Genomic DNA, 24186 nt, shown 5'->3' with positions numbered 1-24186 from the left:
TTCAACACCACCATTGGTGCGGCGCCAGACTACTAAATATTATGCAAATGAATACTGCCCTGAATACTGTAAATTGTCAGTTACAAACAAATCGCTTCATTATTAAATATTTTATTTTCAAAGCTTTGTACCATAGTAGCAAACATTTGATGGTGTTGCTTTAATAATTTGTCAAATCAATTGCAAATCATTTCACAGTTTCAATCAAAGTTATTCCTGACTAATGATGTGAAAATGTACTAGGCTTAAATGACATCACAGGCACTTGATCAACTGTCTGTAGGTGTGGTGTTGTTCATCCCATGATGAATTTGGGGCGGTCAGTTGATGTCTTTAAACTGGAGCTGATAACTGTTCTTGTTTATCCTCTTCTCCAGCCATGTTTCTGAGAACTCTGGAGATGAAACTCTGTTAGTCCTCCTCTAACTGCTCCACCACTTTGCGGAGCTTGTCCACCAACACTGTGGAACAGACAGACTTGATTAAACAATCCATCCTGGGTATTATAACTCCTCTTAATGATGATGATCAGAATGGAAATAAGAAACAAGGATAACAGGACAAATAGGAATCAATATGGAACAGGTGAAATAATTGTATGTAGACCTACAGTATGTCAATGTCTAGGCCTATTAGTTGTGTGTGTTGAAGGTATTACCTCCTGCCGTTGGCCTGTGGAAGCTGTCATAGGAGCGACAGGCGTTGATCAGTTCTCCCAACTGTTTTGGGGAGTCTTCAGGAAGAGGTTCAGTATATTTGTCTTTACACACCCTCTTTAACACCTCTTCTGGTAAGCAGTCTGATCAGAAGACAAGAGAAAACAGAAATGGAATGACAGATGTCTAAATATGACAGAGCAACCATATGCTTATAGAGAAAGAGAAAACTCAACCATGCTATTTTCAGATGTATCATTGGCATTGCTGTTAGTAGAAAGGCTGTGTTTAATAAACACAGAGTTGACACACCTCTGAAGGGAATCTTGCGGGTTGCAATCTCCCACAGGACAATGCCAAAACTGCAATGGACACAATTCAAACAGAGTGAGCTTTCAGTAGACTGAGGGCCTACATTAGACTAACAAATACAATTTCAACATAAAAAATGTAATGGGTTTGTGATTTTATTAATTTACAATATCTGAGTGTGTGATAGAAAGCTGACCTGTACATCTCACAGGCTTTGTTGTAGGGGTGGTTGATACTCTCAAGCTGCTCCGGGGAGCTGTAGCATAAGGAGCAGCTCTTCCGGTCCTTAGACTTCTTCAACGAAGTCTCTGTTTTCGCAAGCTCCAAACCTCCTAGCTGACCACACAACAATTACATTGAGGTGGAGTACTTCGCCTATCACTTTGTAGTGCCAAACACACATGGATGTGTAGTGGAATGCATTAAACCTCATACCTTCACTCTGTACCCGGTATCTACTAGGAACTTGCTGCTGTTGATGCATCCATGCACTTGAAACTTCTTCTCAGACTGGTGTAATCTACAGTGAGAGAGGGATTAGCTAGTCATGTCAGGGTAGCTCAGTGTGATTAGGATACACTTTGTTGTTCTGTGAACTTTGGTGAGCAAGGCACAGATACAGTGTACCCATTATTTTAGTGAAGGGGAAACACCAGAGCATACTGTATAGTATTGGTATGTACAAGTTAATAGGTGGATCATAAGATGCATGAATAGCATCTAACGTTCCTCTGTTGAATTTAGCCAAATTGTACCCGACGTGTACCCTGTGACATTTGGCTGTGGCAGGGGTGTGACTTTATTAGCCAACTTTTGGTTTCGCTTTCCACCGCGCTGGTGGAACCCTTTCATGTCCACCAACATTTCATGTTGAAGGTGTCTGTACTGGTTGCGACAGAGACCTTATTCAACATAAATGTATGATAAGCCAATTCCTTAGTTCAAATTGTATAAATATAACACATTTATGGCAACGATATGGCAGAGATGGTGCTTCATGTGTAATAGGTGTACTGTCTGGTCTACGTGTGTAAGGCACAGGGTAAAGAGTGGTATACTGTACCTGTAAAGGCCTTGTGCTGCATCCAGACTCATGCGGGCCCTTCTTTCCCAGGGCAGCTTACTTTGGGAATCCAGCACCTCTCTTAGACTGCCCTTCTGACAAAACTCCATCACAATAAGGTAGTTTGGATTGGGACCTGCAGGACAACAAGGGTAGAGAAAAGGATGATTAAATGCAACAAGGGCACATCATCATCACATTTTGATATCATATCCTGCAATCACATGGTGATTATATCCCATCTCCTATTTGTCCAGCAACTATTTCACATACTGTAAAACAAATAGAGTAGCTCACTCACCGCCCTCCTGCTGGACACAGATCCCAAACATTCGCAGGATGTTTGGCGACTCAAAGCGCTTCATAGTCTCCACCTCCTTTTTGAATATGCTTCTCACCTGACTGCGTGGGACAAACATTACCGATTAGACAAATAGATGTTTAGAACTGAAGTTTATACTACAATAATTCTGAGATGTCTTGTATGCTACGCTACATACCTTGGGCTTGTGCTCCTTGGGTAGGTGTATCTTTTGATGGCTACTGTGAATTTGTTATACTCTCCTTTGTACAACACTGAGTTGTCATTTTTTAATATGGGCTCTTTGGGCATGTCGTAGGTCAGCTCCTCTGGCTTAATCTCTCTGATGTCTTGAATTAAAATGCTGGGCTTCTGTACTGTAAATGGATAACACACAACAAAGACAATAAGATAAAGTCACACAGGCACTTAGGAACATAACACATCAATTACACAGATAACTCAAGGTACCACAGGACAACACACAGTGTTGTAAAATACAGTGCGGATGGAGGGTGCTTGCCTGGTGCAGGATGCAAAACTGTGTTTTGGTATCTGATTTGAATGCCACATTGTTTACCATCCCATGCACATAATGTTAATCTGTGCAGAGTGCCGTCAATATAGTTTGTGTGAGTGGAACAATGGTGCTTGTAGTATCAAACAAAAACGTAGAAAGGTGTAAACCACACAGGAACAAACAAGCAAACAGACTCTCAGTCCCTTTTTATCACCTGGTGCTAGTTGGGGAATGTGAGATTAATGAACACAGCAGTTGCTCAGAATCCAAATGAAATAGTAGTTACCAAATGCAGTATGATGTTTGAATGTGATCAATTGGCAACAACTAAGGACAAAACTTTTTTAGTTACATTAAATTAGACATTTATCTATATAGGCTTACTCACAGGTTTCCAACATTGCTTTGATGTCTTTCACATCCTTTTCGGTGGAGTCCATTTTCTCATGCATTGTGTCCAATCTTTCCTTGGTGCCCTCCGCCAGAGACTGTAGCACTGTGGGTTATATTGGCACCGATATGACATTTTTGTCTGATACTGATATTAAATATTTTCCTTGCCCCCCCAAAAAAACAGACACCGATAACCAATATTAAACATTTTAGCTGCCTTTTAAGCATTCTAGTACAGTTAAATAGTTAAAACACACGGATGCAGCGGTCTAAGGCACTGAATCTCAGTGCAAGAGGCGTCACTACAGTCCCTGGTTCAAATCCAGACTGTATCACATCCGGCCGTGATTGGGAGTCCCATAGGGCGGCGCACAATTGGCCCAGTGTTGTTGTCCGGGCCATCATTGTAAATAAGATTTTGTTCTTAACTGACTTGCCTAGTTAAAGGTTACACACACACTGACCAAATAGTTATTTTGTTGGCATTTACGTATGTCCCCATTACCAGTAACATAACATAAACCTATTTCTTTCACTTACTTGCTGTGCTGTTTCCTTGTTCATTTTTTCAGTTGTTTCATTCTCAACCAGGATTTCTATGCAACACCATTTAGGTCTTTGGGTGTCAAAAAAGATACACGTCAAATAACACGACATAATCTGTTTCAGTAGCTATAGTTAGCTAGCAAACTATATAGTTATGTGTCATCATCTAAAATAACCCTAATTTATAAGACCGTTCTTATTTGATTAATGGTGGTCGGACTCATCTATGTGAAGCTAGCCACAACAAGGATTAGCCACAATAGTGGACTTTGCGGTTAGCCTAAAAAATAAAAGTGTGGTATAATTCTACTATTTGTATTCATTTGCATCACTGGACATACTTTTATTTTGAAGGCAAACCGCAAATTCCACTATTGCGCTTAATCCTTATTGTGTCTAGCTTCACAACACATAACCCGGTACGGTCGAGCGTCACTAGCCAGATGAAGCTAGCTGGCTGCTTATAACGTTAGGTTTGGGCAACAGGGTTTAGTAGCTGGCTAGTTATTTATTTGCATGAACTCAAGTTCAATAGGCAACCTAGCTAATACTTACTCACAAGGATTTCTAAATCATTGCTAAGAATAATGAAAATAACTGCAGTTTCTACTGGTAATTGTTTTCAGGCTGGTTGTATTGGTGCTAGATAGGTAACGTTAGCAAGCTAAAGCTTGCAGTCGAACAAATGATGCTTTATTACCAACGCGGTATTGTAAACACATCGTTCAAGGCCGCTGTTTACTTGTTTGCTGACTTTTTTGTACAGCTTTGACAGTGCTACTGTACCTTTTTTTGACAGGCAAAGACTCAAACGGCGTTCCATCGGAAAAATAGCGCACTTGGTAGTGTTAACCGGTGCTCGACCAGTCGGTGAAAGCCAACATCACCCACGACAGAGAACGCTTGATTGTTAAGGGCAATGAATCCCATTAGCTTGGCTTTAATGGATTTTGCCTTTGAGTTGACTGCTCGATCCACACAGCAGACATTGTGGGCTAGTTTAGAAATGCTCTGTTGCACGTATAGCGCAACATTATACGTGGCGTCATTACGTCAAGTACCTTCGTTATATAGGCATGTACGTCAGCTTTGATATCGGTTTTGCACATCGGGCGTTTTAAAAAAATGTATTTCACCTTTATTTAACCAGGTAGGCTAGCTGAGAACAAGTTCTCATTTGCAACTGCGACCTGGCCAAGATAAAGCATAGCAGTTAGACACATACAACACAGAGTTACACATGGAATGAACAAAACATACAGTCAATAATACAGTAGAAAAAAAAGAAAACAAAACTCTATATACAGTGAGTGCAAATTAGGTAAAATAAGGGAATTAAGGCAATAAATAGACCATGGTGGCAAAGTAATTACAATATGGCAATTAAAGACTGGAATGGTAGATGTGCAAAAGATGGATGTGCAAGTAGAGATACTGGGGTGCAAAAGGAGCAGAATAAATAAATAAATACAGTATGGGGATGAGGTAGATAGATGGGCTGTATACAGATGGGCTATGAACAGGTGCAGTGATCTGTGAGCTGCTCTGACAGCTGGTGCTTAAAGCTAGTGAGGGAGATGGGAATCTCCAGCTTCAGAGATTTTTGCAGTTCGTTCCAGTCATTGACAGCAGAGAACTGGAAGGAAAGGCAACCAAAGGACGAATTGGCTTTGGGGGTGACCAGTGAGATATACCTGCTGGAGCGCGTGCTACGAGTGGGTGCTGCTATGGTGACCAGCGAGCTGAGATAAGGCGGGGCTTTATCTAGCAGAGACTTGTAGATAACCTGTAGCCAGTGGGTTTGGCGACGAGTATGAAGTGAGGGCCAGCCAATGAGAGCGTATAGGTCGCAATGGTGGGTAGTGTATGGGGCTTTGGTGACAAAACGGATGGCACTGTGATAGACTGCATCCAGTTTGTTGAGTAGAGTGTTGGAGGCTATTTTATAGATGACATCGCCGAAGTCGAGGATCGGTAGGATGGTCAGTTTTACGAGGGTATGTTTGGCAGCATGAGTGAAGGATGCTTTGTTGCACAATAGGAAGCCGATTCTAGATTTAATTTTGGATTGGAGATGATTAATATGAGTCTGGAAGGAGAGTTTGCAGTCTAGCCAGACACCCAGGTATTTGTAGTTATCCACGTATTCTCAGTCAGAGCCGTCCAGAGTAGTGATGCTGGATGGGCGGGCAGGTGCAGGCAATGATCGGTTGAATAGCATGCATTTAGTTTTATTTGCGTTTAAGAGCAGTTGGAGGCCACGGAAGGAGAGTTGTATGGCATTGAAGCTCGTCTGGAGGTTAGTTAACACAGTGTCCAAAGAAGGGCCAGAAGTATACAGAATGGTGTCGTCTGCGTAGAGGTGGATCAGAGAATCACCAGCAGCAAGAGCGACATCATTGATGTATACAGAGAAGAGAGCCGGCCCAAGAATTGAACCCTGTGGCACCCTCATAGAGACTGCCAGAGGTCCGGACAAGAGGCCCTCCGATTTGACACACTGAACTCTATCAGAGAAATAGTTGGTGAACCAGGTGAGGCAATCATTTGAGAAACCAAGGCTGTTGAGTCTGCCAATAAGAATGTGGTGATTGACGGAGTCGAAAGCCTTGGCCAGGTCGATGAATACGTTAAACTAGACGTCGGCTAATACCGATGTTGGCATTTTTAGCTAAAAATCGTCCGATAACGATATGTTCACCGATATATCGTGCATCCCTAATTGGCACAATGTCACCTGCCTGAAATTGCCCCACCCCACACACGGTGTACTCAGTGTCTCACATTTTTGCAGCTCCAGACAATCAATCTCCCTGTCTTCCTCATCCTCTCTCCATCGTGTCGCCTCTTGAAACACCTGCTGTAGCTTTTGTCTCTGGTCCACCTGCAGGGCAAGCGAGAGCACCTGAGCTGCATCGTTCAAGCGCTCATTCAAACTCTCAAAATCATCTCCCTGGTCGTAGGCCTTCAGGATGCGCTTCAGGTAGCTGGCACTGGCGTATTTCTTAACTACATCCTGGGCAGATTCTAAGGTGAATTTCAGCTCACTCAGGCCGTTCTCCACATGGGCAGGGTATTCCCCCAGCCCCTTCACCTTTATCGCCCTCACCAGCTCTTGCAAGGCTTTTACACGCATACCCAAACGCTGACATCGCTTCTTGTTGGCTTTCACTTCACCACATAGAGAGTAGAGCTTCTCCGTTATGCCCAAGATGGGATCTATGATGTCCATGGCTGGAGAAAGAAGAAATGGTTTTAAGAAATGCATTCGACAAGGTTTTCCCAAAACATAGCTCTGAGAAAGTCTATCTAACAAAGCTTATATACAGTACAGTATACTAACTTGTTGACAGAGCACATGTTAAACCCATCCCATAGCAGTCTTACAAGTTCTGGCGACATCTCTCCCACTACAAATCAGTTAGACATTTTATGTGCATATTGTATGTGTCTATGTATGTGTAGGCATTGTTACCACCTGAGGGCATTGATGATATCAGCTGAAACGAGTACATCAGGTTTTCAGGGGTGTATTCATTCTGTAAACCATTTCCCATATAAAAACCAAACGGAAGCAAACGGAACGAAACTGGGAGTGACCTACCTGAATTTGTTCAATAGAAACTCTCATTTGCGTTTTCTGTTTGGAGTAAACAGTTTGTTGCAAAACCTTTAGCAACAGACTAAATGTTTGGCAACAGAATCTGGGTAATGAATACAGCACAGGTCTTTTCTTGACCATAACCACTTATTTCCCAGAAGCCAGTTTGGCACTGAGTAATGTCAGATAATGTCTTTTGAAAACTAGTCAGGAAGAGGAAGGGAAACTTGCTTATCCCTGATACACATCCGATGTGAGATACTAATGAGCTGTTTGAGTTCTTGCGAAAGATGAGGGAAGTTTATTTTGCCTTAATTTCAAAAGAAATTATCACCAGTCATGACAAACAATAAGGGCTGGTTTCCCAGACCCAGTTTAAGCTCTGGACTAAAATGTACATTAAATTGAGAAAATTGCTGTTGATGGCATGGATATGATGTGGCTACCTCTTGAAAAAAAATATTGTTTTAGATGCATGCCAGCAAACCCACTACACAACACTAAACAATACATTCATTTCACGATAACGGTGACAAACGGTGTCCACAAACTGTTAGGGCCTACATAAAGCTGTCCCAACAGCAGAGTCGCAACAGCAGTCCCAGAGACAATCCGTAATTTCAATGAAGACATTAATGAGCGAGCTAGGACGGACATAGTCAATATAACTATTTGTTCAGCACTTTTGAAATGTACAGCGACAGAATTCAGAACATGGGCCGTTATTACGTTATTCTGCCTGTCCACCAAGTCAGAATCGTAGGATAAATATAGGGGGCATATAAGTAGACAATGAAAGCTATTACAATATCTGACAATTACATTTCTCTAAAACAGGCTATAGGCTACATGTGCATCACCAAGTCAAAACAGTAAGTGAAATTAGTAGGGGAAATGGGACCAAATTATAAGGGTGAGGCACATGGGCTACTAATAGCTTACTACACAACATACACTTAGTATTACTTTCTTAGCTACAGAAGTATTAACTCCCTGGTATATTACATCATTTATGCAGCAGCATACAATACATTTTTGGACTCACAAAATCAGCAGTCCAATCAAAGCTGCTGTAGATATAACGTGATTTGATGTAATTTTATCTGTGACCAATGACCTCTGGCATTCTCTGGATTTATGGTGATTTCAAGACAACTGGGAACTCTGAAAAAAACAAGGTTGAATCATGAAGACGTCAGGTCAAGACTCTAGAAAGAGGCCCAAGTTCCCGACTTGCAATTCCGAGTTGGATGACCGTTCAAACATATTTTCCCAGTCGGAGCTCATTTTTTCCCCCAGAGTTCTTAGTTGTCTTGAACTCACTGAAATCAGATTTCCCAGTTCTGAGTTTCAAGTTGTTTTGAGCGCGGCAAAAGTCATGCTGGATTGATGTAACCGATGTGAAATGGCTAGTTAGTTAGCGGTGGTGCGCGCTAATAGCGTTTCAATCGGTGACGTCACTCGCTCTGAGACTTACATTTACATTACATTACATTTAAGTAATTTAGCAGACGCTCTTATCCAGAGCGACTTACAAATTGGTGCATTCACCTTATGATATCCAGTGGAACAACCACTTTACAATAGTGCATCTAAATCTTTTAAGGGGGGGGGTTAGAAGGATTACTTTATCCTATCCTAGGTATTCCTTAAAGAGGTGGGGTTTCAGGTGTCTCCGGAAGGTGGTGATTGACTCCGCTGTCCTGGCGTCGTGAGGGAGCTTGTTCCACCATTGGGGTGCCAGAGCAGCGAACAGTTTTGACTGGGCTGAGCGGGAACTGTGCTTCCTCAGAGGTAGGGGGGCCAGCAGGCCAGAGGTGGATGAACGCAGTGCCCTTGTTTGGGTGTAGGGCCTGATCAGAGCCTGAAGGTATGGAGGTGCCGTTCCCTTCACAGCTCCGTAGGCAATCACCATGGTCTTGTAGCGGATGCGAGCTTCAACTGGAAGCCAGTGGAGAGAGCGGAGGAGCGGGGTGACGTGAGAGAACTTGGGAAGGTTGAACACCAGACGGGCTGCGGCGTTCTGGATGAGTTGTAGGGGTTTAATGGCACAGGCAGGGAGCCCAGCCAACAGCGAGTTGCAGTAATCCAGACGGGAGATGACAAGTGCCTGGATTAGGACCTGCGCCGCTTCCTGTGTGAGGCAGGGTCGTACTCTGCGAATGTTGTAGAGCATGAACCTACAGGATCGGGTCACCGCCTTGATGTTAGTGGAGAACGACAGGGTGTTGTCCAGGATCACGCCAAGGTTCTTAGCACTCTGGGAGGAGGACACAAGGGAGTTGTCAACCGTGATGGCGAGACTTGAAGTAGGGTTTCCCCTTGCGTTGCAAGGGCCGCGGCTTTTGTGGCGCGATGGGTAATGATGCTTCGTGGGGTGTCAGTTGTTGATGTGTGCAAGGGTCCCTGGTTCGAGCCCAGGTTGGGGCGAAGAGAGGGACAGAACCTACACTGTTACATTGACACCATGGCCAATGTTGAATGTTTATCCTTTTAAGATTGGAAAAGAGACCCTTGAACCCAGACTCGTGACCACACACCCACTCCACTGAATTTGAGTTCTACCCTTAGGTTTGGCATGACATAGTGTCCCCATGAGTGACAGAACACTGAGCCAATCACAACACAACTAAAGAACATTACCAACGCTCTGTATTTTCTGTTGGCTGCCCCACCATCACAGAAAGCACTGAGCTTGGCTGAAACACCTGCATTTTGGAGCTGCCTTACTCAAGAAGGCAAAAAAGTGACCAAGTTTGTATGCAAATTTTTCACACACAAAATACATTGTTTGCCAACTTAAATCTGGCACGTATTAATGCCAAAATAACATGCAAAACAGCCCCCCCCCAAAAAAAAAGGTGGGTCGCCATTGAGTTAGAGTGCAGTATAACGGCAGATATTCTGCAATTACCGCATCCAAAATACCAGTGACTGCAGTTTGAAAACGGCAATCTTTTTTTTGTAAGGGCAGTGATATAGTCGTTTCAACATATCAGATGGTAGCCTACAATGCCATAGACAGTAATAGGCTACTTGATGGCTAACAGATGCAAATGTATCATTTTCCACATTTAATGTCAGTTTCATTGAGGACTTTTCCCCATTACAGAAGCACGCGAGAGAGTTCCATAACTTCCATTTAAAATGTCAACTTGCGCAGCCCCCAAGAACTGAGCATGCGTAAAACACTAAATATTGTGAAGCATCAGTTCTAGTGTAAATGTTTTATTGGAAAAGGTTAGAAAAAAACTACTGTCGGCATAATGACAATCTAAATAGCCTACATACAACTGTTAAAAAGATGTCTCCTCTCACTCACGTGACTCAGCCAATAGTGGACTAACGCTACGCTTCGGACACCGACATCGTTTTGCGCAAAATAGTATCTGCATCATCTGGATATGTATGCAACAATAGTTCGTTTTCAAAGTAGCCCAATTACAGAAAACTGCAGACATGGCAACCCTGCTTTGACTAGCCATTTAGTCAGCGAATCAGAGCGTCACCATGGAAACTAGATTGTATGGCAGTAAGACTTTCTTCAAGCTATTGTAAAACCCCTTAAGTAAGCCCTTGCCTAGTTAAATAAAGGTAAAATAAAAGGTAAGTCAGTTAAGAAAAAATCTTATTTACAATGACAGCCTACCCAGGCCAAACCCTAACCCCGACAACACTATTATTTATATTATTTATTTATACTATTATTTATTTATTTTGCTCCTTTGCACCCCAGTATTTCTACTTTGCACACTCATCTACTGTCAAATCTAACATTCCAGTGTTTAATTGCTATATTGTTTTTACTTCGCCACCATGGTGTATTTATTGCCTTTACCTCCCTTATCTCACCTCATTTGCTCACATTGTATATAGACTTATTTTTCTACTGTATTATTGACTTTGTTTTACTCCATGTGTAACTCTGTGTTGTTATATGTGTCGAACTGCTTTGCTTTACCTTGGCCAGGTCGCAGTTGTAAATGAGAACTTGTTCTCAACTTGCCTACCTGGTTAAATAAAGGCGAAATTGAAAATAAAAATACATTTTAAAAAACCCGACAACACTGGGCCAATTGTGGGCCGCCCTATGGGACTCCCAATCACAGCCAGTTGTGATACAGCCTGGAATCGAACCAGGGTCTGTAGTGACGCCTCAAGCACTGAGATGCAGTGCCGTAGACCGCTGTGCCACTCAGGAAGCCAAGGAAATATTTGAGGGTCTCTATGCAACGCCTTTAAACAATTCACTTAGGTAAAGGGAAATTATTCCTTACATGTCCACCCATACCAGACTCCATCAGATCAAAACAAATTCTGAACCAACTATATTAACTTGGGAACATGTCGAAAAGCATTAAACATTCTTGGCAATTTAGCTAGCTTGCTGTTGCTAACTAATTTGTCCTGGGATATAAACATTGGGTTGTTATTTTACCTGAAAGGCACAAGGTCCTCTACTCCAACAATTCATCCACAGATAAAAGGGTGAACCGAGTTCGTTTCTAGTAATCTCTCCTCCTTCAGGCTTCTTCTTCTTCCTCTTTGAACTTCATATGGCGGTCGGCAACCAACTTTAAGGTGCATTACCACTACCAACTGGAGTGTGGACCTCAGTTCATCTTTCAATCACCCATGTGGGTATATGCTCCTAAAAACCACTGAGGAGATGGGAGAGGCGGGACTTGCAGCTCGTCAAGCGCCTAGCTATGCAAACACTCGTTGACGCGTGCGTGCAGTGTGGTGCAATGATTGAATAACAAGTATGTGCACATTTATTTTGCAACTCTCGTGTGTGGTCAGCATGTTACGGTATTTGTCAACTTCTACTCTTACTTCACTAAATTCCTAAAGAAAAAAACTCTGTACCCAAAAGTACTGACACTCAAAAGTACGCCTTACATTTTTACAGGAAAATGGTCCAATTCACACACTTATCAAGAGAACATCCCTTGTCATCCCGCACAAGCACTTGTTATTGTTCTCTGTTACATTCAAGTCATTTAGCAGACGCTCTTATCCAGAGCGACTTACAGTAGTGAATGCATACATTTCATACATTTTTCTCCATACTGGTCCCCCGTGGGAATCGAACCCATAACCCTGGCGTTGCAAAAACCATACTCTACCAACTGAGCCACACTGTTCAACCTCAAACCTATTGTAAGTTTGAAATGAAACATACCCTAAAAGGCTGTTGTTGTCAGTGCTGAGACTTCACTGACATCTGAAACTCAATGTGATCTCCTTTCAGTTTCAGATGTCAGTGAAGTCTCAGTTCCAACAAAACAACAGTCTCTCAAGGTATGGTTCATTTCAAACGTACAATGTATGGAAGTCCATTCCCACCACCCCAAAAAAATTACAATGTCTATACTATCTCAACATTGCAAGATACTAACTTGAAATTTCGAGATACTAACTCGAAATTTAGAGATAGTAGAACATATTTATACATGTTCCTTCATTTATAGCATTATGTGGCAATTTCCATCTATTCACATTGCAGTGATCAGCACAGCACAAACTACTGGCCAGATGGCATTTGCCCCAACATTTTTGATTCAATTGAATAAAAAATATTGACACAATAGCGTTGAAAATAGGGACAAAGTACTATTGTTTAGACTGATTTGCCTCATGATTTGTTAACTCATGCATAATTAACAGGGTGCTTCAGTCTGATTTGTTGTAGCCTACTGATAACAACCACAGCTGCAGGTAGCCTAGAGAAGCCTATGCACTCTTGATTTCCTCTGGCCAGGGGGAACAAAGCGGTAATGTTATGTATTTATAGCCTAAAATATGCCTATTTATACGTGTATATGTTAAGAGAAAATATAAATGTGATCAAATTTGGTTTATATTTAAACTTTGGCTGGCTAGGCTACCTAGACTTTATCAATCCCATATTATTGGTTTGAATTAATTAAATATGTGAAATTGAATTAAACAATAATGTTTGTTGATGCTAATATTATGTACAATATTCAATTATGTTTGCATAAGATAACAATAGCTTAATATATTTCATATGCTATAAACTATTGTTTTTTAACAGTTTCACTCAATTCATTCTAATTAACTAAATCATTATGACACACCCCTCACTATTGTCATTGGTTGCACTAATTGCACTGTTTGTCTACATAATCTTGTTCAAGTATTCATGACGTTATCCTGAAGAAGGCACAGTGATGCCGAAATGTTGGTGATTTACCCAATAAATTACTGGGAGTTTATATATGGAGTGTGCAAATCTTTTTATTTTTTATAGTTTATTGAATTAATCAATCAACACAAAAGTGATGACATACTGTGTGATTAACCTTTACATTACAGATGCAAAGTCCTACACAATGCAACCCTGCATAAAGCAAGTTCAGTACTATTATCCAATAGCAGTTGTCTAGTTTTTTTAAAACAATATGACCTGCTTCGAAAACATCTAGTCCCATCATAGCCCATATAAAACTGTTTAACAGCTGATTTATTTCTATGTCATACCCTACAACTAGGGTCTGAAGTTTTACCTGGTTAGGTAGCCTACCAGATCCGGAACCACCAGTCTGGGACCTGTGGTGTAACCTCTGAAATCACCACACACTGTTACAAATGAAGAAACATTTCCTATAAGTATGGTCTACTATCTAAAAATTTCCACTTAGTATCTACTTTTTTTTTTAGACAGTATCTTGACATTTTTAAGATAGTATCGACAATATTTTTTTTCCATGGAGGGATTGGGCTTCCATACCCTTTGTGTACACCTACACCCCTATTACGCACAGTAGAGCTGTGCACTTCCTGTGATTATTTCCGCTCATGTCTACTTATCTCATTTCTTTCTTAACAATAGTAATAGCATGTTATAATATGTTCTGACATGCATGCCTAGACCTTCTTACTCAATCAAGAGACACCAAATTACCCAATTTTTGAATAAATAAATAAATTTGCCCAATCAAAAGTTATGAAATCTGCCTAAAATGGCACTGAGTGTGCAGTGGAAAGATGATGCTGCCTTGGCCCCATCCATGAGAAGCTTGGCATTGACATTATCTACATGAGATTGGCTGAAAAAAATGTACAGAGCGGAACCAAAAGTACTATTCGCTATAGTGCAGTGGCATCATATAAGCGTTGTACATTTATTTGGTCCTGTCATGTTTTGCTTCCGTGTGGGAACAACGCTCTTGTGCCTTCCTTGGTTAGGATTTACATGTTGACATTTCTGTGTGAAATGGGGAAAAATACTGAACCGTCGGTAGCTATATAGTTGGTAGACTTGCCGCTAGCTTACTGTGAACGTGTCTATGTAGTGTGTTTGATGGCATGCTTTTATGATTTAGTAAGTAGCTAGGTAGCTAGCTAGCTAACAAAATGTTAACCAGGCTTGGAGTTGTGGGTTATATGAACATTGTCAAAACACTTTGCACAAATAGTACAAATAGGTACCTTCAAGGCTTTGCCTCGGATAATGATATAAAGAACTTTATTATAGAAAACACTGAGATAGTAAGAAAGCATAACTTGACCCCAGAAATCCATTTGAGACTGTTCACCCCAAATTGTCGGTTTTGGCATGCAAGACCAGAACTGTGGCCTTTCTCCGACCCATTCTGGGCAATATACTGGCCAGGGGGACAAGCACTCGCCAGGTACGTTATTGTTTTGAAAGCACTATTGTATTCAAATGAAATGGATCAAATTAATTACCACTAATAAGCCCATAATATAACCCACCACCTCTCCAGGTATCTATTAAGTAACCCTGGAGTGTCGCAGGGCAAGAGAGTGTTAGATCTGGGGTGCGGCTGTGGAGCCTCTGCTATAGCTGCCAAGTTCTGCGGTGCTTCTCATGTAGTAGCCAATGACATCGATCCTGGTAAGACAACACTTTTGTACATTTCACTGATTGATTCTATCCTTGGGGTATGAAGACCTCTGTCCTGATTCTCCCTCTCGTTCCAGTTGCAGCCATAGCGACCCAGCTGAACTGTGAGCTGAATGGCCTGAACCCCCTCCCTTGTGATACGGAGAATGTGATTAGTTCAGAGCCCGAGGAATATGACCTCATCCTCCTGGGAGACATGTTCTATGAGGAGGCGTTGGCGGACAGCCTTCACAGCTGGTTAAACTGCTGCATCCAGACCCACGGGACACAGGTCCTGATAGGAGACCCGGGGAGGGCCCAGTTTGAAGGACACGGCATCAGGAGGCTCCTGCGTCAGGAGGCTCAGTTTGAACTGCCTAAAGCTGTCAGAGAGGAGAACTATGGACTGACCTGCAGCACTGTGTGGCGCTACCTGCCTGAACTCTGACAGACATCTTTCACAAACCCATATTTGTATGTGCTTTAGAGCACTCCTTTAACTGTTGTTGTTCGTGACACTTGACATATGATTGTCGAATTGATATCAGCAAGTGCCTGGCATTGACTCAAAACTTGTCAATCTTCTTTGCCATGAAGTCAAATGTACTGTCGTTAAACAACCACCTCTTTTGACATCTCAAACCTAACCGTTTCTCTTTTATACAAAACCCAGCAATAATGCCACAGTAGTATGGGGTGTTGTCTCAACAACAAAGTTGTACACAGATCTATGAATTGAAAATGACAAGTAACACATGTAATACAGTACATATTTCAAATGCAATCAATCACATCTGTGTAAACTATAAAGCATGTAAACTTACACTGCAGTCAGACTGCAATCCAATGACCTAACAGTAGGGGGCATCCACACTCCTTACTCTCATTCATGACATGTCCTGATTTAGCCACTACCTCCTGACCCTGAGTTGGCTCTAGAAAAATTATACTCCATATTTATTCCTCTGGCAGATAAACACGCCCTTTTTAAATAATTCAGAGTCAAATATAGATTAAACCCTTGGTTTTCTTTGGAATTATTTGAGCTCATTCAGATGAGAAATCAGGCTTGGGCCAAAGAAAGGAAAACTGACTCTGTAGTGGACTGGCAATCCTTCAGACAATTTAGAAACAGATGTACTATCTCGATTAAGAAAGCTAAATCAAGCTACTTTTTAAGCTCTGATTTTGGAAAACAGTAAATGAACTGAAGCGTACAAATTCCTCTTCATCCTGTCTTATCAAGTTCTGCCTGACTCTGGCATCATAACTGAGAAGAACTGGATAAGTGATGCTTTTAATCATCATTTTATCTCGGCAGGCTTTGTATTTGAGAGAAACGGTGGTGTAGTTGACCCTGGTCAGTCAATCATCTGCTCTTCCCTCTGCCAGACTCTCGCTGACTCGACAGTTAATCTGTCAACTTCTAGGGAATCTTTGTTTTCATTTCAACAATTTACTATCTGTTATGTGCTAGATGCCTTGTTTAAGATTGATGTTAAAAAAAATCCTCTGGCGCTGATATGCTTGGTCCATTTTTGCTGCAGCTCTCTGCCCCTTTGATTGCTGAATCATTAACCCTTATTTTTAACCTGGTACTATCCCAAGGGTTTGTAAGGTGGTCCATATACGCCCCTTCACAAAGGTTATGAGCCTTGTGACCTAAATAATTATTGGCCTTCTTGCCTAGCTAAAATATTAGAATCTTTGGTTAATTCTCAGCTACCATCTTTCTTATCTTTGAAATGTATTCTAAATGTACAGTGCATTTGGAAAGTATTCAGATCCCTTCCCTTTTTCCACATTTTGTTACGTTACAGCCTTATTCTAAAATTGATTAAATAAATGTTTTCTCACATCAATCTACACACAATACCCCATAATGAAAAAGTGCAAACATATATATATATTTTTTTTGCAAAATAAAAAAAGTACCTTAATTACATAAGTATTCAGACCCTTTGCGATGAGACTCGAAATTGAGCTCAGGTGTATCATGTTTCCATCAGCATACCTTCTGTAATGAAGGTCATGTATGTATTGGTACATCTTGTCTTCTTTGTTTTACATAAGAAGTACAAAGGCAAAGAAGCCCATACCTTCCTGAGAAGAGCCTTTATCTAACATACATGCAATTAACCTACTACTATGTGATGGGTCCAAACAGATATTAGAGAGAGAAGCATGTTTTTCCCATGTTACAAAGATACACATATAGTTCAACAGGCAGTTCTCATCACAGGGTACCTGAACAGACTTTGCTCCAACATATTATTTATTTCCAAATGTAAGATTGTATCACTACTTTTTACAACAAAAACTGAGTAACAATTTCTAAATCAAGGACAGGGTGCTGCGTGCAAACAACCAGATTACAGCAAGTACATCTCAAATGAAGTACAGTGAAAAGAATGTCCTAAGTGCATTTACAAAAAATAAATGTTAGAGAATAAATAAATATGAAATGTTTTTCTGTGTATAAATTGCAAAAATTGACAGAGAATACAACACTGAGCAGCACATCCAACTAACTATCAAGGTTTGATCTTCAACCACTGTTACTGATGATAATCACACTACAAAGCTAAGATTTACTGAGACCGGACTGTAAATAACAACCATTAGCCTAGCTCAGTCACTTTGGTCCCAGAAGCTTCGATAATTTTAAGGAGTTGGTGTGTCTATTCTTTCCATCCCTCCTCCTGTCATCCTCTTCAGTGCTCCCTTGGAGTAAGTACAAGTTGCTCCTAACGCCTTGATCCAGGGTCAGATAATCTAATGGGTAGGTTAAGGATTGTGGGTAGGGTAATCTGTTCCTAGGTCTGCATTTATGGGTAACTTTTCCCTCAGTACACTGTCCATGACACCTGTTGGAACTTATCTGGGTCTAAAAGGTTATGCAGGGCCTCTTGATCTGAAAGACAAAGGAGTTTAAGGTTTTAGCTGTTGTTGGGTTTTGAGAATGTGAAATATACTTATTTATGTCAATGATGGAGTGCTAAGGTTTAGAGGGTCTACACCAGAAGTTAAGGGTTATAGGAGGAAGGTATATAGTGTGTGCAACTAAGCTTGGAATGTGTTGAGTGCAGTGAAGCAATTACATGTGGCAGGCATTGGTAAGAGGAGATGGGTGGAGATCTTAGAAACTAACAATGTCACTGTGGGAGAGAGTGTAATGCATAATGTTTACATTATGTCAGGATATGTTATTGTTAGCCATCAGAGATCCTCTGGGAGGAGAAGAGAGACAGTCTGGTATCAATAACCATGACAACCTTGAGTTAGGGAGGAGTGAGCACTTTGGGGTAGAGGTCAGGTTAGATGAAGTGAGGAAGAACAGATATTACTAAGGTTCTGTCTAGCAACAGAGATGCATTGGCTGTTCAGTTGTGGAGGAGGAGACTCAGCCTAGGAGAAAGGGTTAAATATCAGTGCTTGTGTGAAATGTCGGTTGTCTGAATTACAGCTGTATCGACCCTTTGGGAATAATTAAACTTGGTTAAGCTTCTCTAGTGTGAGGTTCTAATTTTCAGAGTAAATAACTAACACTATACAGTTGCAAATTTACCACACTTGTCTTTTGAATACTAATTTATAAACACACATACAGGTCTGGACTGGGCTAGTGAAACAGACAGTGCTGCTAACAATATATTTTCCTCCACTGTCCCGGTTCCCATACCAGGCTCTTTGCTCGCAGACACACGTGACCGCCCTCAACCTACCAACTGTTTGAGCTATCAAAAGATCTAATTGGATAACTCCATCGGCAACATTTCTATTCAGCTGTGGAGTGAGCTTACGGTACATTCTTAACGCTGTTATAGTAGACGACTTATACTTTGAGCTAAAGGCTCACCAGTGATGAGAGGACATCCGTCGAAGGTAAAGATTCGGACGTTGGGGCAGTTTGTAAGGACAGCCCTCACTGCCTTGCCTGTCAGGTTACGACATCGGGCCAACTGGAGTTCCTACAACACATCCAATCACATAGTTAATAGATCCCTGTCTGCCTAGACATAATACTCTGGCTCCAAAATAACATGGGAAAATGTCACACTTGGAAGTCTTTGCATAAAAACAAATAAGACTTGAATCAAGGTTGGATGTTATCTTTCCAAGTGTGCATAGATACTAAGTTGCTGCCAAAGCCATCACCATAGCCATCACCTTGAAGAACTTGTGCACATTGCTACTTTTTTGCACACTTATACTATACTAGGGGTATTAAATGATCATTTTAAGTTTGAACAAACAAGATCTACACACAAGAAAACAATAAAGGGACAGAGTTTATTGTCCTCTATGAGGAAATGATTTTCATATGCACATTTGTTGGTCTTCTTACCTTCAAACTATTAGAGCACGGTGCAGTAGCCAGCCCAATGATACCCTCATCTGTAACCTGAAACAAAACACATATGATCTCAGTTTTGCTGAGGTGATTGACAACTAAATACTTACAAGTAAAAAGCAGTGTACATTAGCTACATCAGAAGTTTGGTACTTCTAATGTGCGTTGTGGTGGAAAAAGCTCTCAGAAGGCAGTTGGATCTCAATATACAAAAGCTTTATTACGAGCATGCATGCAAGGGAATAAACAATTAGACTCGCTCTTTGTTCACGCAGACATTTATAGAAAAAATGGGGAGGGGTGCAGGGGGGGTGTCATATGCCACTTGGATGAGTCAGTTACTTCTACTTATCACTAGATAACAGTCCCAGAGGTAGCAGACAAATCAGACCAAGGACACACAACCCCAGTTAACAGAAACCACAAAAGATTGTTTCACAAAAAGTTATAACATGGCAGTTTAGAAACAGTTATAAAACAGACTGATTAAGTGAAAAGGGCAACTTGAAACCGTGTGATTGAGCAATCTTACAGATACTAAGAGGAACAGGATAACCTGTTCCTTATTCAGGCCATATAAGATGACAAATTAAATGTTCCTCTTCCAAAGCATCAAAGTACCAACCTGGTAATGCTGCGTTCCAGAGGGATAAACCATAAATTCCTGATATACTAAGATAATCTAAATCTTAGGAATAGGAGGAGCGCAGCCTTCACAAAGTATTCAGTCCTAAACCCAGGGTTTAAGTTTATAAGAGAGATATGTCATCCAATCTGTGCGTGAATCTGCAGTGAAAACATAAGAAGCATCTCACTCACTCAATTGAATTACCTGGGTTCCCGAGAGATTGAGGCTATGGAGAAGCCTGCAGTTTCCTGCCAGTGCCAGCAGGGCGGCGTCTCCCACAGCAGAGCAGCCCCAGAGGGAGAGGACCTCCAGCGAACTGCAGCCGTGGGCCAGCGCCAGGACCCCTTCATCGGTCACTGCAGCACACTCAGTCAGGTCCACGACCTGCAGGCCTGGGCAGGAGGCCGCCAGGGCCCTCACACCTACAGAGAACCGACCAATCAACATGTTAGTTGTATAGAGCAATGTAATTGTATTAGATCACATCATATGTCATATTGTGTTGTAATAATAATGACTTTGTGGGTGCTTATATTTGTCCAGTTTCGTACATGTACAAGTCTGTATTATATGCATGTGTGAATTGGAAATGTGTTTTTTGCATATCCCAACTCCCCGAGACAACCTCGGAGAGTGGGGTCACAGCTAGGGTCAGCCATTATCAACGGCGATGTATTGTATTATGATGTTCATTACATTGTAAAGTACTGTATTGTAAACAAAGAGATGGTCCAGTAAAAAGCATGAGCTGGTGCATATCCAAGAATGTTGGTAGAGGTGCTGAATAACAATAGTAAACTGATTTTTTATTTTTTTAACACAGAAATTGTTACATTTGGTAGGCAGGTACCATCTGAGGTGATGCTGGGGTGGCCCCGTAGAAGGATCATCCGGAGCTGCGGACAGCGGATCTGTTGCAGGGCGGAGTCAGACACTCTGCAGTTCACCATGTCCAGCTTGTGTGTCCCAAGATGCATCAGCTGAGGGCAAACACAGTAGGAAGTGTGCAGGAGTTGGTTCTATCCCAGTAGTAACAGAATGAATAACATGACTTTGATTAGAATCATGTATGTTAGTGCTGGCCAAACTAGAGAGGAAGAGAGGCCCAACTCGGGGGAAAATCTGTCTCCCTCCAACAGGTAGTGTTTTTTTGTTTCGCCCACCAAGAAAGTCGTTTTTGTATGGAGGTCAATAAGAGTGTGTCGAATTTGGTCATCAAACTTTTTTAGGGTTTATTTGCAACGTGAGATGGATTTTATCAAATAGAAGTTTTGTAATGCTTAAGTTGTTACAAATGTACTGATAAGTAGGCCACGTGACATCCCGGTCACTCTGAGAAAAAATTTTTATAATATCGGAGTTGTCTCAGGGTAGCTATGCATATTCATGGTATGAGGCTAGTAGCATAGCGCATCTCTCCATTGAATACAAGCAGTTCACCTCAACCACCCTCATCGAATATTCAAAATAGGATTACTATATTGAATTGTATCCACCAAGCCAAAAAAATAATAGGTGGGAGCTAGACAGCTTGTGTCGTGGAAATATTTGCTCAATCATATTTCTCAGATACCCGGAACTTGTGAATTCAAATAGACTTTATTACAAAGTAACAAGCCGAGCTGGTTCATGGATCAACTGACTTTCTAGCCTCGGCAAACACTTTCTATACAGTTTTCATCCTTACGTCACACACATAGTAACTCTGGCATTTAGCCACCATTATCTTTTTGCCTTGCACTCACTTCAGCTTGGTTTCCAATTTCTTATTGGCACAGACATTAGGGCATAGACTCTATTGGAGGCGTAACCATAGCAACGATACAAAAATAAACAGACACGCACACTCATAACACATGTGCATGTCTAATGGTGCTTAAGTAATACAAACCTATGCTCCTAATGCACGTCTAATGAACCTCACCGGACTAGGTAATGGCTTCCCTTAGCCTAATGACCTAGACACACATATAGAGTATACTGATTCTGCTTACTACTCTAAGATGAATGAATAATGTGCACACATGTACTGGAAAATTCCCAATACCTGCTGTGCCGCTTTGTGGATGACTCCCATTGTTAGGGTGGGGAGATGTATCTTGTAAATATATCCATAATCCTTGGCTAAACACATGCCCTAGCTCAATTGAGGGCGCTGCTGGTGGATGATATATGTACTGCTGGGCTGGAACAAAAACCTGCACACAGTCAGAACTGAAAGTGTCCACTGTGGTTCCAGAACAGGAATTCTCCAGAACCACAGTAGACAACCGTATTTCATATAACACACAGCTAATACCTGGCTGATGTTTAGGTCGGTCACCGTGCCCTGTGATGACATGATTCGTAGCAGCGTGTCTTTTATGCCCGCAGGTAAAGCCATGAAGTTACTGAGGTATCTGTCCGCATAGATTGAGACATATAAGGCGCTTCTGCAAGAATGGAAATCTACATCAATGAACATGTAGCTATCTAACTAGAAGGTAACGTTAGCTACCCTAGACACCTAGCAAGCTAGCTAGACGATTTGTTACAAATCACATTTCATAGACGCTCAAAAACGAACATTTCTGTAACCTGTCAGAACTACCCACTCACATATTCAAAAGCGAATCCATTGCCAAAATGCCACTCCCGTGTCTGGGCAAGTGGGTATGGAGAAGCTAACCTCCTAAAGCTAGCTCCCTGACAGGTGATCCAAACACAGATTGAACAATGAGCCAGATATTTCACCGGATGTATAAATGTGAAGCATCCGGTTGGCGTTTCCACCCACTACCAAATGTGGTGACGACAGGAAGCCCAGTGGTCGGCTGTGGGAAAAGATGGAGCAAGATTTTGGCCGAAATTCAGCAAATGTATTCATCGATGAAACATTTGATCTCCATACAGGTTTCTGTTTCCAAAATTATATTCTGTAACACAGAGTGGACAGCGTTTTTGACAAATTGTAAAAAAATACATTTAAAAAATGTTGTTTAGAAGGAGTGCAAGGGCGAATTGAATGATTGCAGACGCGCTCTTCACAGAATAGGCGAATTTCCCATCACTACGCAATGTCGAACAATCCCAGTCAGTCACTTTTCACCCGGGGCAAACTACACCTACCCGGGGAGAAAAAGTGTATTTTATGCCTTTTATGTCTTTAAATTATTTGGAATGTTTTATTGTAATCAGATTACAGATACTTTTGAAAAATAATTACTTTTAGCCAGCAGAAAATAGGAGTATTGCGCCGTGATTGGCTCCGTCTTCTGTCACTCATCCGAACACCACCTCATCGCTAAATTTAAATCCTTAGTAAGGGTAGACATCCAACATTTCAGCCCTTTGTGTCCTGCCACTGCCATTGCTATATTACAAGTGCCCTTCCAAGAAGGCTCAAGGTCATTGGCCACAGATAAAATTACGTCAAATCACATTATAGTCATCATCATGAATCAAGTCCACAATCTACTGGCAAATTATTTTTAATCCTTGTCATATGAAGAGAAATAATGAAGAGAAATTATACAATGAGTCATTTGGAAGGAATCAGTGGCTAACTGCAAGCATTTCAAAGCAATCACTAGCCTTGCTTTTCAGTGAAGTGGCTGTGTTTTTTCCCGTTTCCCACCATAAATTCAGAGAATGCCAGACATTGATGACAAAATGTGCCCACAAAGGACCGCCGCGCCAGCCACCTTCCTGTTTAAATGAGCATAACACAAGGTCAGTCCAAAAATGTCTTGTGTGCTGCTGCATAAATTATGTAATATGCAAGGGAGATATGTATACTGTAGCTAAGAAAGTAATACTACGTTTGTTGTGTAGTAAGCTGTTAGTAGCCCATGTGCCTCACCCTAATAATTTGGTCTATTTTCACCAACGCGGTATTGTAAACACATAATTTGTGACAGGTGTGTGCTTGTTTGACAGTGCTACTGATAGTAGTGG

The 24186-nt window shown here is 41.4% G+C and overlaps 3 protein-coding genes across 6 annotated transcripts; 1 reads left to right on the top strand and 2 right to left on the bottom strand.

Moving 5' to 3' along the window:
* Nucleotides 1–95: 95 nt before the first annotated feature.
* Nucleotides 96–11961, bottom strand: LOC106584536 (mixed lineage kinase domain-like protein). Its single transcript, XM_045706345.1, has 11 exons — nt 11831–11961; nt 6576–7025; nt 3241–3348; nt 2532–2709; nt 2333–2433; nt 2032–2167; nt 1404–1488; nt 1165–1304; nt 969–1018; nt 659–799; nt 96–461 (listed from the first exon to the last, which is right to left on the bottom strand). Exons 2-11 carry the CDS (start codon nt 7021–7023, stop codon nt 412–414), a joined length of 1437 nt encoding a protein of 478 aa, XP_045562301.1. The 5' UTR covers nt 7024–7025; nt 11831–11961; the 3' UTR covers nt 96–411.
* A 2600-nt stretch (nt 11962–14561) lies between these two features.
* Nucleotides 14562–16790, top strand: etfbkmt (electron transfer flavoprotein subunit beta lysine methyltransferase). The gene is made up of 3 exons (XM_014169943.2): nt 14562–15053; nt 15150–15280; nt 15367–16790. The coding sequence occupies exons 1-3, from the start codon at nt 14776–14778 to the stop codon at nt 15714–15716; spliced, it is 759 nt and encodes a 252-aa protein (XP_014025418.1). The 5' UTR covers nt 14562–14775; the 3' UTR covers nt 15717–16790.
* Nucleotides 16791–17530: 740 nt separating this feature from the next.
* On the bottom strand, nt 17531–23246 carry amn1 (antagonist of mitotic exit network 1 homolog (S. cerevisiae)). Of its 4 annotated transcripts, none has more exons than XM_014169945.2 (7): nt 22849–23246; nt 22550–22649; nt 21101–21269; nt 20455–20672; nt 19617–19673; nt 19128–19239; nt 17531–18182 (listed from the first exon to the last, which is right to left on the bottom strand). In XM_014169945.2, exons 1-7 carry the CDS (start codon nt 22866–22868, stop codon nt 18115–18117), a joined length of 744 nt encoding a protein of 247 aa, XP_014025420.1. In that variant the 5' UTR covers nt 22869–23246; the 3' UTR covers nt 17531–18114. The 4 variants fall into 4 exon arrangements, with proteins under 4 accessions (XP_014025420.1, XP_014025419.1, XP_014025422.1 ...); XM_014169944.2 differs by having other exon boundaries at nt 22550–22682; nt 22849–23228; XM_014169947.2 differs by having other exon boundaries at nt 21101–21230; nt 22849–23151.
* Nucleotides 23247–24186: the final 940 nt, after the last annotated feature.

This window comes from Salmo salar, chromosome ssa23 (genome assembly GCF_905237065.1).
Source record: "Salmo salar chromosome ssa23, Ssal_v3.1, whole genome shotgun sequence".
Classification (NCBI taxonomy): Eukaryota; Metazoa; Chordata; class Actinopteri; order Salmoniformes; family Salmonidae; genus Salmo; species Salmo salar.
Note: the sequence above shows the minus strand (reverse complement) of the source record. Positions and strands in the feature narration are given on the sequence as shown.

Coding starts and splice junctions, on each gene's coding strand:
- LOC106584536 (XM_045706345.1), bottom strand. CDS start 7,023: ATGGACATCATAGATCCCATCTTGGGCATAACGGAGAAGCTCTACTCT. Junction 2,434..2,531: donor CCAAGGAGCACAAGCCCAAG/GTATGTAGCGTA, acceptor TGTCCCACGCAG/TCAGGTGAGAAGCATATTCA. Junction 1,019..1,164: donor AAAGCCTGTGAGATGTACAG/GTCAGCTTTCTA, acceptor TGTCCATTGCAG/TTTTGGCATTGTCCTGTGGG.
- etfbkmt (XM_014169943.2), top strand. CDS start 14,776: ATGTTAACCAGGCTTGGAGTTGTGGGTTATATGAACATTGTCAAAACA. Junction 15,054..15,149: donor GGGGGACAAGCACTCGCCAG/GTACGTTATTGT, acceptor CCACCTCTCCAG/GTATCTATTAAGTAACCCTG. Junction 15,281..15,366: donor AGCCAATGACATCGATCCTG/GTAAGACAACAC, acceptor CTCTCGTTCCAG/TTGCAGCCATAGCGACCCAG.
- amn1 (XM_014169944.2), bottom strand. CDS start 22,868: ATGGATTCGCTTTTGAATAT. Junction 19,674..20,454: donor TCAATCTCTCGGGAACCCAG/GTAATTCAATTG, acceptor GTTTTGTTTCAG/GTTACAGATGAGGGTATCAT. Junction 19,240..19,616: donor CGTGCTCTAATAGTTTGAAG/GTAAGAAGACCA, acceptor GATGTGTTGTAG/GAACTCCAGTTGGCCCGATG.